At 40.3% G+C, this 18,680-nt stretch overlaps 2 protein-coding genes and 1 pseudogene across 2 annotated transcripts; all 3 read right to left on the reverse strand.

The window, feature by feature from the left end:
• Positions 1-141: 141 nt before the first annotated feature.
• On the reverse strand, positions 142-1,794 carry LOC139907727 (P2Y purinoceptor 13 pseudogene; annotated as a pseudogene).
• An 888-nt stretch (positions 1,795-2,682) lies between these two features.
• LOC139933725 (P2Y purinoceptor 13-like) lies at positions 2,683-4,684 on the reverse strand. Its single transcript, XM_071927915.1, has 2 exons — positions 4,654-4,684; positions 2,683-3,680 (listed from the first exon to the last, which is right to left on the reverse strand). Exon 2 carries the CDS (start codon positions 3,670-3,672, stop codon positions 2,683-2,685), a length of 990 nt encoding a protein of 329 aa, XP_071784016.1. The 5' UTR covers positions 3,673-3,680; positions 4,654-4,684.
• Positions 4,685-6,857: 2,173 nt separating this feature from the next.
• On the reverse strand, positions 6,858-8,695 carry p2ry12 (purinergic receptor P2Y12). The gene is made up of 3 exons (XM_071927935.2): positions 8,584-8,695; positions 8,044-8,307; positions 6,858-7,949 (listed from the first exon to the last, which is right to left on the reverse strand). Exons 2-3 carry the CDS (start codon positions 8,293-8,295, stop codon positions 7,116-7,118), a joined length of 1,086 nt encoding a protein of 361 aa, XP_071784036.1. The 5' UTR covers positions 8,296-8,307; positions 8,584-8,695; the 3' UTR covers positions 6,858-7,115.
• Positions 8,696-18,680: the final 9,985 nt, after the last annotated feature.

The following is an 18,680-nucleotide window of genomic DNA, read 5'->3' on the forward strand; positions in this document are numbered from 1 at the left end:
TTTTTTTGTTGATGACATTAAAAATTAATCCAGCAACATCAACCTCTTGTCTCATACTGTTTTAACTTATTGTATTTCATGTTGGTGGTTTTCAAGCTAGTCAGAGCCACACTTTGACAAAACACCACAGCACAAGTTCAACATGGGTAGCACAATGTAAATAAATGTGTGAAACATTAATTTGATGTTTGATCTTCCTTTCGTTTCCATTTACATACAAAATCTTTCATCATTGACATCAGTTTCTCCTTGAACTCTCTACACAGAAAGACATAGAGAAGTGGGTCCAGGCAGACGTTTGTGGTGGCAAACCATAGACTGATGTCTTTGGCAAACTTGCCCTGGACATGAGTGCAGGTACCAAAATGGTTGATTTGTTGAAGAGTGTATGGGATCCTCACCATATGGTATGGTCCGTAGCACACAAAGAACACAATGAGAACCAGGAAGACGCGCAGCTTGGTCTTCTGCTTTCCCTGGTTGTTATTGCTCCCAGATTTTCTGAAGGACTGGATAACCTTGTTTGCAATACAAATGTAGCAAACCGCAATCTCCACACTGACAAGCCAGAACAAAACATTCAGGTAAATTGTCATCCCTTCATGGACACGAAGTCCACCATATCCTTTTAGAGACATACAAGTGTCGATCGTCATATTGTTTACCGGTTTGTTAGTTAAAATTATGGTTGGTAAAGCTGTTCCTCCAAACAGCGTTACCCAGACCAAGGCCGACATCAGTTTGCTGAAGATCAGGTTCTGACCAAACAACTTGCCGCAGGGTCTGACGATCTTGAAGAAACGGTCCAAACTGACAAGACCCAACAAAATGATACTGGTATACATACAGCAATAGAAAATGACACTGAAATAACGGCAGACAAGTATGAATAACCTGACCGGCGCACCTGGCATGTCATTTAGAGCTTTGATTGGGATGATCAAGGTCATGACCAGGTCTGCAGCTACTAGATTTTTCAGGTACACCATGAAGGTGGAGGTGGACTGGAGCTGCAGGGAGACCCAGGCTGCTACACCATTGAGCAGCAAGGCTATGGGGAACATGACTAAGTAGAGAACTGGGATTATCATTACATTGGGTTTGAAGCTGGCGCATACCACAGATGTGCCATTAGATGTCATCACTGCACCTGGAGAAAATGAAAAAGTTTGGAAAATAAATTTTAAACAATATCTTATTGAAAAGAAAAGCCACAGTACACACAGGTAAGGCAGAAGAGCAATGTATTTTAAAAGTTTTGTAAAAACGGAAAATACATTTTAGAACCCACAGGTCAACCACTGGCAAAGCAAAGATGAGTAATTGCACACGTTCTTTTGTGATGTCACCAAGAAATCCATTTTAATAAATTGAAATAAAACGAATTAAGTTTTCTGTGAAAACAGTTTCTGAGTTGCTGGCTGCCGGACAAAGAGGTAATTCTGCAGTTACTTCTTCTGAGCATTTTGTTTAAATATTGTTGTTATGGGTGTGACACAGTCACTGGTCATCTGTTTTTTGCCACAGGTGTAACCATCCCATCCTTCCCTCATACTGTAGTTTGTGTTTATTATATTATATTAATGATTAGAAAAGAAAACACAAACCAAGTTATTGTCTTCCCATCAATTATTTCAAGATAACCCTTCACAAGAAGATGTTAAAAGATTTAGTTAAAAGAACATCTTTCCAGTCACAGCGTAACATATTTTACAAAACATTGTGAACTAATGAGAGTAATAAGATATATTTTGATAATAACTTACAGATGATGCTGTAACTTTACTCACCCTCTTGAACACGAAGCGAGCAGATGGAGTTGTATGACAATGTACTCACAGGGTAGGTGTTTAAGAAACACCGTTCATTTTCCTAATAAACAAAGCAACATTTCATCTGTGACCACACTGGCACTTCTTCAGGACAGATGCAAAGATAGGAAAAATTACTGGCTTTAGCCAGTACTAAAATAAACAGGTTAAACTCCAGGCCACGGCCTGAATGTATACGCACAGGCAACCCACCAGAGAAAAAACAAAACATAGGACTGAAGACATTTTTCACACTCACATTTATTGACAGAGGTCTTGGTACAAGCATTGACAATATGTGACACCTCATCATGGGATTAAAATGTGTTGTTAAATAATTGAACCATTTGAAAAAAGGATTAGTATGCATAAATACATGCATGTTTACATACATGCATACATGCATGGATGCTTGCATGCATACATATATACATAAAGGACAGACCAGTCAGAGACATGTCATTCAGGATTGCCACATTAAGGAGATCTAAAATAGAACAAATGAACAAAGGGTTAGACCCAGATAATTTATAGTAGCATAATACATAATTCTTAATATATTTTTACAACATCAAAATTGGCATCATATATGTCACTGATGTATTGTGTTTCTCTCCAGTTTCTCATAGTACAGCTGAAGCCTCCATAGACGTTAATCCCCATAAAGTCACTAGAGGGCAGTACAAGACAAATATTACAGTTCAAAAGAAGCAATTTATTCTCCCATTTATCCCCGTTTTGAATGTTTCATTGTCAAACATTCACCGCAAATCCATAAAATGAAACAGCAAGCTACATGCACAATTTGAGATCTTTTATGTCTCAAAATTCTTAAAGGTATTCCATATGATGACCAATAGATTACTTCTTTCTACTGTGAAGTATCCTCTTTTACGCCTGACTTTAACTCAGTACAGATACCTCTAGCTTTCAACATATCAACCAGTTTCTCTTTGAACTCCCTGCACAGGTAGATGTAGAGAAGAGGGTCCAGGCAGGCATTAGTGGTAGAGAGCCATAGGGCAAAGTTATTGGTTATCTCCACCCAAACTTTAGTGCAGACACTCTCTTCATGGATTTCATACTGTGTGAATGGAATCCGTACCATGTGGAGAGGCACATAACACACAAAGAACACAAGGAGAATCAAGAAGACTCTTAGTTTGGTTTTCTTCTTTCCCTGGCTGTTGCTGCTCCCAGAGTTTCTGAAGGACTGCAGGACCTTGTTGGTGATACAGATGTAGCAAAACACAACCAGCATGCTGACAAACCAGAAAAGAGACTCCATGAAAAGCACCACAACCTTGTGAAGAGTCACGCCGGCCGGACCTTTCAGGGACATACAGAGATCTCCTGTTTTATTACCAGGAATCTGATCAGTTAGAATGATGGTTGGCAGTGCCGTGCCTCCAAACATCACCACCCAAACCAAGGCGGACATTACAAAACTGAACACCAGGTTTTGCCCAAACAACCTCCCACACGGTCTAACAATTTTGAAGAAGCGGTCTAGGCTGATAAGACCCATTATAGTAATACTTGTGTACAAACAGCAGTAGAAGATTACATCAGAGTAACGGCAAGCAAAGACTTTTAACTCAAGCGTTGCTCCTGGGAGCGTTCTAGCTGCCATTAGTGGGAGCGTTAAGGTCATGAGCAGGTCAGCAGCCACCAGGTTTTTCAGGTACACCATGAAGGTGGAGGTGGACCGGAGGTGCAGAGAGACCCAGCCTGCTACGCCATTGAGCAGCAACGCGATGGGGAACAACAAGAAGTAGAGGACAGAGACAGCCACATGTATGGTGTCATGGTTGAAGGGGGCACATTCCGAGGAGACGTATGATGTGTTGTTAGATGCCATTATAGAATCTGGAATAAAAAATAAAGAGACGCAAACTTAGTATAGTCCATTGTTTGACTTATTGAAGGCTATCTGGAAATGCTTTAAATATTTCCGGCTTGCCCAGTTGAACCTGATTTGCATTGTTCATTAGCTCGACATTTGTTTTTATCATTTGGTTTTGAATGCTCAACCCGAGGATTTGAATGCATCCTGAATGCTGAACATGACACCTCCAGTTTGGACACTGAATGACACAAGGTATGAAAATTTTGCATTTGTTTTTACATTAACATATACAAAAAAAATCATCACGTACAGACACACTGAATATACACTGAATGTACAAAATATTAGAGACATCTTCCTGATACTGAATGTTTTGTCCATTCAGTGAATAGGACCATCTGCACACTGAACCTTTCAGACCTTTTTTTGTTTTTGGTCAATGTTAAATTTGGTTTAGTTACTTGTATACTTGAACTCCACGGCTAAGAAGATGAAAGACTGATCAGGTAGTGTGGTAAGTTTCCTCACAATAAAATGGTCTTGAACACAAGTAACTTGTGCTGTTTCAGGGGAGGTGGCAAGAGATATAAAAACTAACCAATTACAGAAAACACTGAACAACATTAGAAGGCAATATAGAAGTTGCAATCTCAGAATTATGCTGAAGAAAAGCCATTTTCTTTGCTCAAATTCATTAAAATGTTTGGCAAGTGCATGCTCACTCTAGTGTTAATATTAAGATGTGCTAAGGAAACATGAAATGCTCTACTCAAACTATTACAAGTTAAGGTGTAGATACTTAATCAAAGCATCCAGATATATATTTTTTTCTAACCACACTTCTACAAGTTGATCAGTCTCTCAAAAAGCATTAATCCACTTTAATTAATGACAATGTGATTCCTTCAATGAACTTCTCAAACTAATCTGAGAATTAACCTGATTTATTCAAAAGGTTGATAACAAAATAAAGAAATATATTAAGCCACTCACCAAGACTGGTTATCTCCACACTGAGCAGGGAAATTAAACCTTCAGAGCTAAAAAGTGAAAATGTGCAGTCAGTCTCTTCAGCCTGAGAAATGCAAATCAATGGACAGTGAGCTGCCTGTGGAAAAAACCAAAACAAAACAAACAAAATAAAAAAGCATACAAACAACATGGATTGTGGTGGACCATAGATTTACAGGCCACAGTGAAGCATTTTACAGTAGCAGATCTGAATATCAAATCCAGGATGCTTTTTTTCTGCTGTTCATTGTGTCTAATCTTAAGACTTATATGTTTGTAACATATTTGAGTTAGGCATGTTGGGTTGAATGGTAGATGCTTTTCTTGTCTTAACCAGTCAGACATATAATAAAACATCACAAAAGGATAACTTTTATTTTTTTTAACAATGTAATGCTACAGCAAATGTCATAAAGCATAAGTAAAGTATTTATATGTATAGTATAGCATTACTGTTGGTACACCTATTTACTATAATAAAATATCTCCTTTATAGTAGATTCAGCCTTAACAATTACACATAATAACTATACTTTATGAGCCATTATATAAACAAATTGTTTCTTATGTATTAACATAACATCCTGTGTATTAAAAAAAACACAATTTAATGATTAGTAAATTATTCACCACCAATATAAATCATTTGGACAACAAAGCTGATGTTAAACTTTACAAATTAAACTGTAATGTGAGCTTGGTAATGAAAGCAGTTAATGGTCAGCAATAGTCAGCAATACAACTGAACACAGATACAGTAGGTCCCAGACAGATGCAGACATCACTTTCCCGAGACCAGATGTTGACCCATCAGCTTGCTACATGGTCTGATGATCTCGATGAAGCGGTCCAGACTAACAAGGGCAAGCGATCACAGCGGAGGATTGAACCATGAAGGTGGAATTGGAGTGAAGGTGTAAAGAGACAGAGGCTTCTCTTCCATCAAGAATGAGGCCAGGGATGAGAAGTGTGAAGAAAAGAATGCATAGTCATACAGTATTGTCATTAAAACCACGGCCCATTACCAAAAGAGGGGCTGAGAAAGCTCTGCAAAAGATGATTGTGAAAATGTATCATATTATGTTTAAAAATATTTCTTATTTCTAATATTTATTAATATTTCATTTTTTAAAACCTTTTTTTTTTTTTTTATTAATTGTAACTTTTCTCTCCATTTATGCTTTTACTGTTCCTTGTTTTTATGCTCTTTGTAAACTTTGCTTTCAGATAAGTGCTATATAAATAAAGTATTTTATTTTTTTAGTTATTTAGCAATTAGATGTCAATAAATGATAGGTACACAGAAAGTAAAAACTGATCAGTCAATGATTAATGATTGATTTACATTATTGTAACACTGTTGTAATTAAGTTTGTTGTAGGTGTGTGTGTTTTTGTAAAGTATCTTCTAGATAGTCTTGCATAAATATTAGACTCACACCCTGTAATAGTCTGATACAAACATATACCAAAAGTTAAGACACCACAGTAAGCTCACAAGATCTCTGTTACTATTTGAATTATGTGATTGAACTTAGCAGTGTGTGTTTGTAAAGATCGCTGTCAAACAACTCCACACAGTGTGAAATACCTTCCAATCACTGTCTGTTTCATACTTGTTCATATGCATACTCTGTTTCCTTAATGACAGTGAAATGTTCAAGAAAAATGAGTGGCACATTTGCTTTCCTTCACACTGCCATCTATTCAATTCTGGGATTTGTTTATACCAAACACAACTTGGCCTTGAAATTAGATTTATTTTCAGTTTGTGAATGAATGCACCACATTTGACTAGAGAACAGAAAGGGAAACAGAAAGAGATCAACCAAAACAATTGCCACATTTGCCAGTTTTGCTAATGATGCAGTCATGCCAATGTCATGTGTTTTTTTTTTTTTTTTACTTTGAAGAGAACAAGCAAGTAACAAAACAACGTAATATTTTTTGTCAAGTGTAAATGTTATGTCATATTGTGTTTTTTGGCATTTATCATGATTATAATAAAGATACCACTGCATTGCACTGAAATGTGATTATTTTTGCATGTTTGACTTTGTAGCCGGTAGGTTGTTCTAATGAAAATAAAAGTCAAGACAAGTTATGCTACAAAGAATCCTTTCAATCTTGATTGAGCTTGTTAAAAAAAAAAAAAAATCATAAGACGGTAATGTCTTGTGTCATCAACTCTAATATCCTGCAGGAACATGCAGTAGTTCAGTTTGTTCTGTCTGCCTCTGAGACAGAATACTGGCCCATTCAACATGTTGATGAAGTGACTGAAAATACATCAGTTTGTTCTCCAGTGATCAGTCTCAAGGCTGAGCTTGAATTTCAGCCAATTCTCAATAGCAGGGAAACATAATCTTGTGCCAGATTAACTGCCAAGAGAACCACGTTCAGATACCACATTCAGATACCAAGTCTTTATCACATGCAGTTGTTCTACACAGTCCCGGAGTCTCCCAGAGGGGTGCTGCCTGTATCTGTGTCTGACCCTCTCCCTGCTAGCCTGCTGCAGGTACCAGGAGGCAACTGCAGGGTCTTGAACAGGGTGGTCCTGAAGGACTTACAGAGGAAGAAGTATATGAGAGGGTCCAGGAGAGAGTTTAGGGATGACAGCCAGAGTGTGCTCTCCTTCAGCTGAAAGAAGAAGAGTTTGAGTTGGCAGTCAAAGAGAAGCCCACGAGTCTGGCTCATGGTGTACGGCACACGAGCAAAGTGAAATGGCACAAAGCACACAAAAAACACTGCCAGAACTAGGAACACATTTGCACTCATGCTTTTTCTCTTGGCCTGGCGTGGCTTCCCACCTGGTGCTCTACATGTAGCTCCTCCAGTGTGGTGGGTCTTAGTGCGGGAATAGGAGCTATAAAGCTCTTTGGTGATTAGGGTATAACACACTATCACAGTCACCAGGTTGCCCCAGAAGATAATTTGACAGACATGATTTACCACCTCATGCCAATATAGCCCAGCCTCTGTCTTCAGGTCGCTGCACTTGAAGTATGGTGAGGTGGGGGTCCGACGTGTCAGGACCACATTGGGGAGACACAGAGCCAGCAGAAAGCCCCAGATGGCCCCAGAAAGGAGCTTCCGACGGGTCAACCTGGCTGCATTGGTCCCCTTGAAGGGCCAGAGGGTCTTTCTGCAGCGGTCAATGCTGATGAGACCGAAGAAGAGGATGCTGATATACATGGTGAGGTAGAAGAGGACCGAGGAGACTCGACATACAAATACACGCAGCCCAATGGATGCCATGTTGGAGTCTGCCAACACCTGGAGAAACACAGTATTGGGCCTTCATCATTTTATGGTTTAAACACCCATTTCAACTTTGTGCAATATATTATCTTTGTAAATTTAAACAAACCTTAAATGGGAACGTGAAGGTCATGATGACATCAGCCACCACAATATTCTTCAGGTATATAATGAAGTGAGACTTTGAGGGGATACGAAAAAACACCCACGCAGCCACAGCATTGAGCAACAGCCCCAACACGAAGAGGAGGGAGTAGAGTACAGGAAAAACCACCGTCTTCAGAATGTTGTCACGGGAACAACTGCTGTTGGTGTGGTTATGAAGACCAGGGGACAGGAGGAAACTTGCATTTCCGTCCATGGAGAGAGTTGTCTAAAAAAATACAAGAGAAAGCTGTTCTCAATATGTTCTCAGAATTACTCAATTTTAAAAAATGGACTTGAATCTTGAATTGATGATTGATACTGTCATAGAATGACTGTTTAGGGATAAAATTATTAATCTCTAAAATTAGATATAGCATGCATGTCAGCAGACAGACACTTAAAATTCGTAAAACACGTAAAATTCAAACTTGACTTCAGAATTTGTACATATATTGTGCACATATGTCCTGATGTGTAACATAAGTTAGTTTCTGTAACCAACCTGTTACTTTTGTTCCAGGATAATGGTGCTGTTAAGTTTCAGTGGAGTCCAAGTGGAGTCCCAATGCAGTTCTTATGGCGTTCTGTGGTCCCTCTGTCCTGTGTGTGGTTTGCAAGTCTCATCTGAAAGTTATCCATCTGTCTGGTGCAGGGCTGTTAAATACACTGAAATAAACAATACTGGACACTTTCAGTCAGTGTGTGTGTGTGTGTGTGTGTGTGTGTTTGTGTGTGTGAACTTATGCTGGTGGTAAGTCATAGGAAGACTTTCTTTTTCTCTTCTGCTTTCTGTTTCCTGTCGTGGAATGACTGTCTAGTTTTCGGGTCACAGAGACTTATCTTAAGACCTCTTGTTGCACAACCAGTGGTTTTTATGATGAATCCTCTAGTAGAGACAAGTTTACATGGCTGTTAAAGGATGCTATGCATTTTTGATGCGTGACTCATGTCATGCTTGTCAGACCAATGCTTGACATCTTATTTAGTTATATTTGGTCGCCATTTTTTGCATAATATCCATTGCCATTGCTTCTAGTGTATCTGCAAATGTACCTTAATTTGCACCTCAGATAATATTCATTTTTGGCTTCAAAATTTCTCAAAAATGGGAAAAATTATGACAATAGTCTGGGGGTATTCGCTCTTATCAAGGCAAAAATCATGTGTCACATCATGAATTAGAACTCGAGTATTATTACTTGAAACAAAGTGAAAAACATTTCAGCAGTTTGATATTCAACTTTAACCAGAGCCAACAGTAAACAGACATGCTGCTTGCAACATAACTAGAATTCAGTTTTGATACAACAATACAATGCGCTGCTATTTAAAACCAACAGCTTGTGAAGCATCCTGGCAATATTGCCTTCTGTTCCATGGTGGAAAAATGTGAAGAAGTTTTTGGCAGATGCCCCACTGATATAAAACTTTCCCTGTTGCTCATGCTCCCATTCAGAATTTGAACTCGCTGCCTTCGCAGACCCTGTGAGATGTCAGGTTTTCTAACAGTGTCTCTAAAGCAAGTTCCCTGTTGTGAAATAGGAGTTTGTTTCCCTTAAAGTGGCTTCACCCTTCAGCCTTCTTCTCTTAGAAACAATGGAAACTTCCCCAAACTGTTGTCTCTCTTCTTGTTCTGAGCACAGCCTACAATAATCTATAACAGACAGAAACCTTGTCCTCTCCAGAACACTTAAACAAAAAGATGAAGTGAAAACAGTGCAAAATGAATTTTAAATACAGGGTATCCATAAAAAAACCCAACAAAGTTACCTGGTAGTTACTGTATTTTCAGTATTTCTGAAGTGAAGACTGCATACTATAAAATGTTATAATGTTATATCTGAATTTAACAAATGACACAACGTTTCGGTCAAGTGACCTTTGTCAGGTATCTGAACGTTGCGTCATTTATTAAATTCTTGTTAAGTGAAGACAGTGTGCGGGAGTCTACTGATTTATACTTTGTCCTGCTCCTCCGACGCACCTGGCGCATACGGTTGTGCAAAGATCACTTTTTGTATAATGTTATATCTAAAAGCTCACAATGGCTAATTACCTGAACAATATTCCTAAGTAAGTTTTTGCATTCATGTCAACAATCAATTTGAGTGTAGGTGTCAAACTTTTCAAATGGAGGATGTATCATTATGAGATGAAATTCTACTAGTCCAGCATCATGGGCATTGAAGCAGCAAAACAAGTACATGTATGGAAATACACATCTAGTGTAGACCCCATATGACCCCAATCATTTAGTGTTTTAGTTCACATTTCCCCATTTGACAACACAGTAGTTTTACATTTTGTATTACTTCTTCTAGGAATTGAATAACATAATCTCCAGATGTTGGTATCAACTTGGCCCTGATGGCCTTTTGCCTTTCTCTTGAGTGACAGGATGGTGGCATGACAGCACTGCCTCTTCCTGTGTCTGAGGCAGGACTGGCAAAGTCAGCAGCATTCACTTCCTAAGTGTGTTCCCTTGTCTAAAAATGTGTGTGTGTGTGTGTGTGTGTGTGTGTGTGTGTGTGTGTGTGTGTGTATATGCGTGTACATGCACATGCTATGGTGGTATTTTTACCTCTGGATGGATGGGGGTTATGTTTTCACCCCATTCCATTTATTTGTTTGTCTGTTAGCAGGATATCTCAAAAAGTTATGAATGGATTTGCACAAAACCTTATGGAAAGATTGGTCATGGGGGCAAGGAAGAACTGATGAACTTTTCACACTGATTGGCCACTGATCAGTGGAGGTATGCGCTCTACTGGGTGCCATCTACTTATATCAGCCTAAATTCACTCATATACATACACCAGGTTAATATCCCAGCCCTCCTTATTCACACAACCATGTTTCACAGAGCTGTAGTCTCTCTTGTTCAGCACCTGTCTCTGATCAGGACTGCATCAAGCATGCATTCTCCTTAAGAGCACTAGACAGCTACAGCTGCTACTGCTGTTTTTACAGTTTAACACTGATCTGTCTGTCTGTCTGTCTATCCATACATTCACCTGACTATCTTTCTGTCCCCCTTTCTTACTGTTGATCCTGTCTTAAATCCAGGGTCTCGCCTCAGATCTGACATAGGTTCAGTTGATCATGTGATAATCAAGGTTTATAAGTTATGTGTTTCTTTTTGGTGTGCATCAGTTATAGCGATCAAGCCTAGCTGAAATCCTACACAGAGGCCCTCAGTAAAAAATGGGTCATGGTGTACGTGCTCTTTCACACCTAATGATGCCGCATTCAGACTTTTAGATAAACAGGCATTTTGTAGAAACATACAATACAGTATCACATATGCTGGCAGGCAAATGCTAAAACATACACACACTCATACACAACAAATACATGTGCATGCACAGACATGCACAGACACACAGACCCAGACACACAAACGCACGCAAGTATTCGCACACAATAATCCCTCTCAGACAGACGGGAAGGGGGAATGAGAAGAGGAAATCAAAGAACTTAACACCAGACCTGAATTTCCATTTAAAACCCTCTTGTGCCCCCCACATCCACCCACACACACTCTCCACCCGTTACCCGCCTCCTTGACCCCAACCCCCCTCCCACACACACACACACACACACACACACACACACACACACACATATATACTCCGCAGGCGTACTGCTCTCCTTACCTCCCAGGTCACCCCTTCACCCCTCACTCCACCTCTCCCTTTCCGCCAGTTCCCAACTGCGGACCTACTGTTACATAGCTACCGTCTAACCAGCAGCGCCAAAGTAAACAGCTTTCGTCCTGTGGTGATAATGAAGCTGGAAAAGTGAAGGGAGAAACACTTCGGCTCCTCTCTGTGCTTGGGTTATTGCTTTCAGCAGCCCTGCTATGAGCAGAATAGTCTGTCTTTATGTAGCCTTTGGAGGGTCTGCACTCATGTGGGATTCTGCCAGGGAATGAAAGAAAGAAAAACATGTGGATGGAAAGGAGAGGGGGTGGGTGGGGGGGTGGGGGGTCAGATCTGTGACAACTGTGGTGAGAGGAGCCTGGGTGATCCCAGAGCGTGATGAGGTTGAACTATGATCCCTGACCCTCGTAAAGGGTCGAAGCGTTGATCATCTCATCATCATGACAGGTAGAAAGACCTGAGAGAGACTGCAGGATCTTTTTAACCACATTGAGGGTGGTCCCTGTGTATGTGTGTGTGTATTTGTGTGTGTGTGGGGGTTTGTTTGCGACTGTCTTTGTCTTTGTGTATGCGTGTTTATGTGTATACATTTCCTCTGGCAGGCTGTCAAACCAGCTCCCAATCACACTGTCTGAACCAGTGGGCTACGGTTTGTTTTGACAGTCTAAGGTTTCTCTAGCTCCTGCTGTTGGCTCACTGTTCAGTGCAGGTTCCAGTGGGTCTGCCTCCCATATGGCTTTCCACACTGACAAAACTACAGCAGCTTATATAGAGGTGATGGGGGAGATTAATACGACTGAAAAACACTGTGAGCTATATCTAGATTTTATTGGGGATGGAACCACAGTAACCGCTGTGCGCCATCAGGGTGTAAAAACATCACTTCACATTCATGATAAAATAGCATTATAAAGGCCTATTCATCCTACTATAGCTGGTAGTCCTATTTGTCTGGGTGTGGGAACTTTGTGACGGTTCTACATTTGTAACGGCTGACTTAAGTACATTCCTCCAGTTCTCATGGGCCCCATGTGTCCAGTATTGGAGTGACGACCGTCTGCATCAAAACTGGATGAACACTCACACACACACACACACACACGCATATGCACACACACACACACACACACACACACACGCACACGTACATGTGCACATACACCAATGGGTCCAGCTGGCTCCTGGGCTTTCCTCTCTACCGGTGAATGATGTCGTTGATTCCGTCCTGAGCTCCAGTTTGTTGCACACAAGTGTCCATAGCAACTGCTTTTGTTTGGTTATTGCTACAAGTCATTGCTCATCTGTTAGATCTGGTACGAGCATCAGTGAATGACCTTCTAAACACTACCTGGCTTACACAACTGATGTTTTCAAGATTGTAGAGGAAAGATCTACTTAGCTTTACACATTGGAAAGTCTTGTTTTATTTCAACATGTAACAGTAATTCTGCTTATCTTATGACCCATGAAAAAAGACTAGTGTTGCCTACTGTCAAGCAGATTTTATGCAAAATTTTGAAATGTTGCAAAAAGCAAAACGTGAATTATGGCCATTGACAATTGTCAATTATTTCCATTGACTGCGTTAAAATGAACAAATAGGCTTCCTCAATGTCAAAAAAACACCTCCACGAGGAAAATGCAACGGACCCTTCAAGAATTAATTAGTATTGGGCATGTTGTTTCTGTTCTTTAGTGTCACAAAGACATGCACTAATGTGTCTAATGCGCTAACTAATGGACATACAACCAAAATAGGCACCTTATACATGGGAATGACAGCTGGCATGACATTTCTGGGAGGTCGAGGTGGGCAGATATTTTACATCATTGCAAGTCTCATTTACTTCAGAATGTCCAAAGCCACCTTTCAACAATGGTACAATGAAATTGCACCATTGTTGCATACTGTATATGCTTTTCTCTTGAGTGCTTCAGGCACCTGTCAGCAGTGACATTCCTCTTTCAAATTCGTATCCTTAGTGTTGATGTGTGTCTGATAATCCCTCAAACCACTGTCTGAGAGAGCATAGCAGAGGGATGCAGAGGTATGGCTTGTGTATTGGAAAAAGAGGGACAACAGCTCCCTTTGAGAGGCTGTCCAGCCTGGGATACCAGGCATATTTGACAGGGTGTCTCTGTATGCTCAGCAGAGACCTGTACGCACCCACAGGGCAGCAGGTAGGCCAATGGACAGGGATGAAGGCAGCAGCGTCAGCTGTTAACCACAGTGTTGGACAGGGGCAAACCTTGACCTCTACCTTAACACACAAGTAGAGTACACACAACACACACATATGCAATAAGGTCAATGTCATGTACAAACTAGGACAAGAGGCCATACATGCAAATGGACTAAGCCTAAACACACATGCTTCAAGTGCAAACTAAGGCCTAACCCTGAACTTAACACCACAAAGCCTAAACTGAGAACTTTCAAGGCCTAGAGATATTACAGGGAACTAAAACAAAGGTTGCCTTCCCAACAGTTTACTTGTCTGCTTTGGACATTGGCTATGAAGCAATATGTCATAGGATGACGTGATAGAACACTGCCATGGGGAATGTCGATGGCAAAGAGCATCTTTTATGATTTCAGTAGCAAGAATGACTTCAGTAGCAACGGGAGACCTCAGAGCTATTATAGGGGTCTGTTTTTCCTGTGATGTCATAACGACATTCTGAGGTTGCTAGGTGTTGTAAAGACATTTATGTAGGACAGACATGACAGAGCAGGTGGTCTCAATGATGTCATGTAATGACTTAAGTGTGGCACTTTGTGTAAAACTAAGCCTGTGAGGCTGTTGACAAGTTTAACAGACTGACACCTCATTCATGGCTGGTAGCTTTAGCATCTTGGACAGTTTTCATACCTTTTCATATCTTAATCTTTAATATCTTTGCACATTTTTTCAGCCCTAAATATCCTCACATGCTTACTTGAAATGTATTGGATATGGAGGATTGGAGCTGTTGATGCCATCTATTGGTTGTCTGAGAGAATAACACAATCAGAGTGCATGTTTGCACTGCTTCCCCAGCTCTGAGATCTTAATAAAATAATTAATAACAGAGTTGACCACCAAGATCTGAGCAGTCTCAGATTTTTACTGTGTTATACTGTTGATCATGGCAACCTTGCACAGGCTTGTGAAAGCAAGGTTTCTTTTGCCAATGTGTCAATGTTTGTGGGTCATTCCCAAACATTACTATTTAATTATTCATACAGGCTTCTTGACTGTTTTTTTTTTTTTTTCAAACTTGGGGCCCTTGTTAATACTGTATATCATGTCACATACATATGCCATAAACATTTTACATTTACAGCTTATAATTGCTGCCCATTGTCAATCTACAAACACATTCAGCTCTCCACTGAATGTTGGCCTGAAGCATTATTTCCTTAAGCAGATTGCCAAGATCAAAACGTGCACCTATGATTGCTTGTCAAAATAAATGGTTAAAATACTATTGTCTACAGAATGACAGATAATGTGATTGATGGAGATGACTTTTATTTATTTTTATTTATTTTATATTTATTTCAAATGATCAATGATAATACATACCTTTATCTTACCACATTAATGTCTGTCTTGAGAAAATGTAAACAAGCATTATCAAAATCTAATGTAAACCTGAGAGAGCTTATACTGTATTTATAGAGTATAGCCTTTGTGCAAGACCAGACCTCTGCTCCTGCCCCCTTTTTTTTATAGAATATGTTAAGTGTGCCCTTAACTATGTTACAGCTCCTCCAGGTTACATTTAAATTACGCATTGGCTTTCCTATAGAGCAGAGAATTAAACTTCATTTCCAGAAGCACAGAAGAAATGTTGACTGCGGATGTGTCAGAGTAAAGGAATGTTTCTTGCGAACACATGCCTCTCCTCCTCGACAGCCCTCCAACCTGGACTTCATCTTCCTGATGGAAACAATGAGATTTCTACAGAATATGGGAAACCATTCAAACAGGAGATAAACAGTGGACCCCACTTCTATCAGGGGACATAGCAATGGTGTGTACAACTGTTGCCTAGCTGATCTCAAGCCATATTGTGTCAGTGAATAGCCAAGACATGCATATTATTAGAACAATAGGACAGAACAGCCTTACCAGAACCACTGTTGGATGGACCACAACTGAATTGACAGCAATTTCCTGAGTGAATGAAAGGTTCTGCAGTCCAGCTTTCTCTGTGTCATTAAATCAGATGGGGTGTTCTTCCTTATAAATGCAACCCATACAAAACAGCCTATAAGTCTGGCCCCCAGCAGTTTGTTTGCCTATGTGGTCCCACTGAAACCTTGCCTTTTCCCTAATCATCACTGAACTGATAAAGCTATCTGGAAAAGCTAAACCTGTCACAGACAAACATCAACCTCTGCTGTGAAGTAGCAGTGCCACAATGTTGATGCATCTAATTGGCTTGCTGGGTTGTTTAAAAACGTGTTCCCCTTTGGGACTCAGTAATGTAGAAGTGCTTTGATGTCCTTAGCTTGGTGTTTGGGGGTCTGGAGTGATTATGGTTAGGTATACAGTGGTGAGTTACTTGCTGAGGACCAGGACCACATCTGCACCCAATCAGATCAGAGAACCCCCATTGAAGTACTTCCATTGCCCCTGGGGTAGAATGTGAGGGATATGGCCCCATTAAAATGTATATACCATGCCTTTGTCTGATCCTCTCAGGTATTTTACTGATTATTACATTTAATTTAATGGCCATTGTATTTGCTTACTCAGTGGTTTGGCCAAATTATGGCTGCAGTAGACTGATTTATGTTTGCACCTTGGTCCTTGTTATCTCTTAAAGGACAATTCTGGTTATTTTCAACCTGGGCCATCATGATTGTGGTCAACATTTCGTCACGTACATCACTGTAGAGCTTAATACACCTCCAGTTTTCCTGGAGTGCTGCTCTGCAATACACTCTGAAAGGGCCAAGGCAACAGTCACAAACCCAAAAAGCGATTACAACACGTCCTTTCAACACAATAACAGTCACCCTGCAGTTACACATCTGCAGTGAAGTAAGTGACAGAATTTTGACCACAATAAAAAACTAGGAGAATATGGCTCAGCCTGAAAATAACCGGAATTATCTTTTAAACTTGGCTTAAGGTGCAATATGACTCACCCCTAACACTTAAAGCAGATATCTGAGACAGAGACAGAGCTTGAGATTCAGGATGTTCATGAATGTCACGCTGGCGCGAGGAGTCCCGCTCTAATTCAAGTTTTGTTTTAATTGCAACAGAGGGAGCAAGAAAAAAAAAACATTTGATACCTGCTTACTTTCTTTTTCCCTTACTTATGGCCAAAACACGACCTCTTTATAGGCGCATGAATTTCCACAGATGGGCCGGAGAAGCAGCGACCTGAGGCACCTGGGACCCCCACCACGGCATGATCGACCCCACCTGGATGGGAAGCGGAACGATGAATCTCTGCCTTGTGGCTGCAAGGTGGAGGTGAGGATTCTAGAATGCTGACGTGAAATTCCGACATCACCACAGATACTGAGAGAGACGCCGATCTATGGACAAGCGTGTGTGCATACGTGTGGCTGTGTGCACATACTGGTATTTGAAATGGAGCCACTTGACCCTTTGATATTTTGAAAAGGGCTTCCCATTCTTAGTCCTGCAGCCCAAACAAAGCGTGTGATCCACTTAATTCCTCCAGTGACTTTTAGTGGTTGTGAAGTTTACAGCGTCAGAGAAATAAGACAAATTCTCTGAGGTAGCAGCGGAGTAATTTCTCAAACTGGCTGTGGTCAGCTCCCAACAGCGCTCCCTTGGGTTCCAGCTTTCCATGTTCAGGCTTTTTGCAGCATTCTAGTTTGAGCAGTCAGACACCATGTAGAGTGGAATTCATGCCGCAGACCAGAAATATGTCTCACCCTTCCCTGGTTTCCCTCCTCTATCCGCTCTGTTAGACTCTCTCCTCCTTTTCCACTAATTCTCACTTAGCTCTAAGTTTTCTCTCTTTTTCCATCATTTGCCACTCCTCATTCCTGGCATCCCCACACAGGGATATATGATATGACATATACAGCCTGTTTCATTTTTATATACATTATTAATACTCACTGTATTATTAAATATTTTAGGCACATTTTTTTATATTATCAAATGAAACAGTTTTGTTTCATTTGATAATATAGTATGCCTACTTTTGAAACACCAGGTACATAATATAATATATGTATATCAAAGGCAAGCATGTCAAAGTGTGTGCAGATGTTTCACTGTGTTGAGGTATGAGTGAGGTCTCACAATGGGTGGAATATAAGTGATTTCTCAGTCTGACAGGCTAGCTGCAAAAACAACCAGGCAGGGTGCAGACCAAACATTAACATTCTGGTTACTAGAAAAAGAAGAAAAAACCTCAACAGCAAAGGAGCCCTTTTCATTAGAGAGCGATAAAAGGAGTGTCCTGGCATGTGGTCCACACTCAGTGTTGTTGTAGCACAGTGGTTAAACAATAATTGGGGTCACTTCTTGGATCTGTGTTTTTGACTACTAGGAGAGGAGACAGCAATACCCCCAAGCAAATGAATAAAAAATCAGGCTCTGTTCATCTATAAAGATTATTTATATATCTCACTGTGAATCTATAAACTTTATACAACCCATCATCACCCTTAACCCTAATCAGAAAGGAAGTTGGGGATCATGACATCATACTGAGCCAAGGTTGGATTGAAAAGGAGTTATATCATGACGACAGAAGAATACACTTGAAAATTGTTGACGATAAAGGTAAAAATTCTAACACACTATTGCAGTCGCAATATACATGTTAGGCAGCTAAGATGAGGACTTGAATTAGGGTAGTTGAGAAAGTTGTCTAGAGGTTTGAATCGCTGACTGAAGCACAGCAGATTCAGTCAGTGAGGAAAACAGAAAAGAAACACAGATGAGATGAG

Source organism: Centroberyx gerrardi, chromosome 6, assembly GCF_048128805.1.
Source record: "Centroberyx gerrardi isolate f3 chromosome 6, fCenGer3.hap1.cur.20231027, whole genome shotgun sequence".
Lineage (NCBI taxonomy): Eukaryota > Metazoa > Chordata > Actinopteri > Beryciformes > Berycidae > Centroberyx > Centroberyx gerrardi.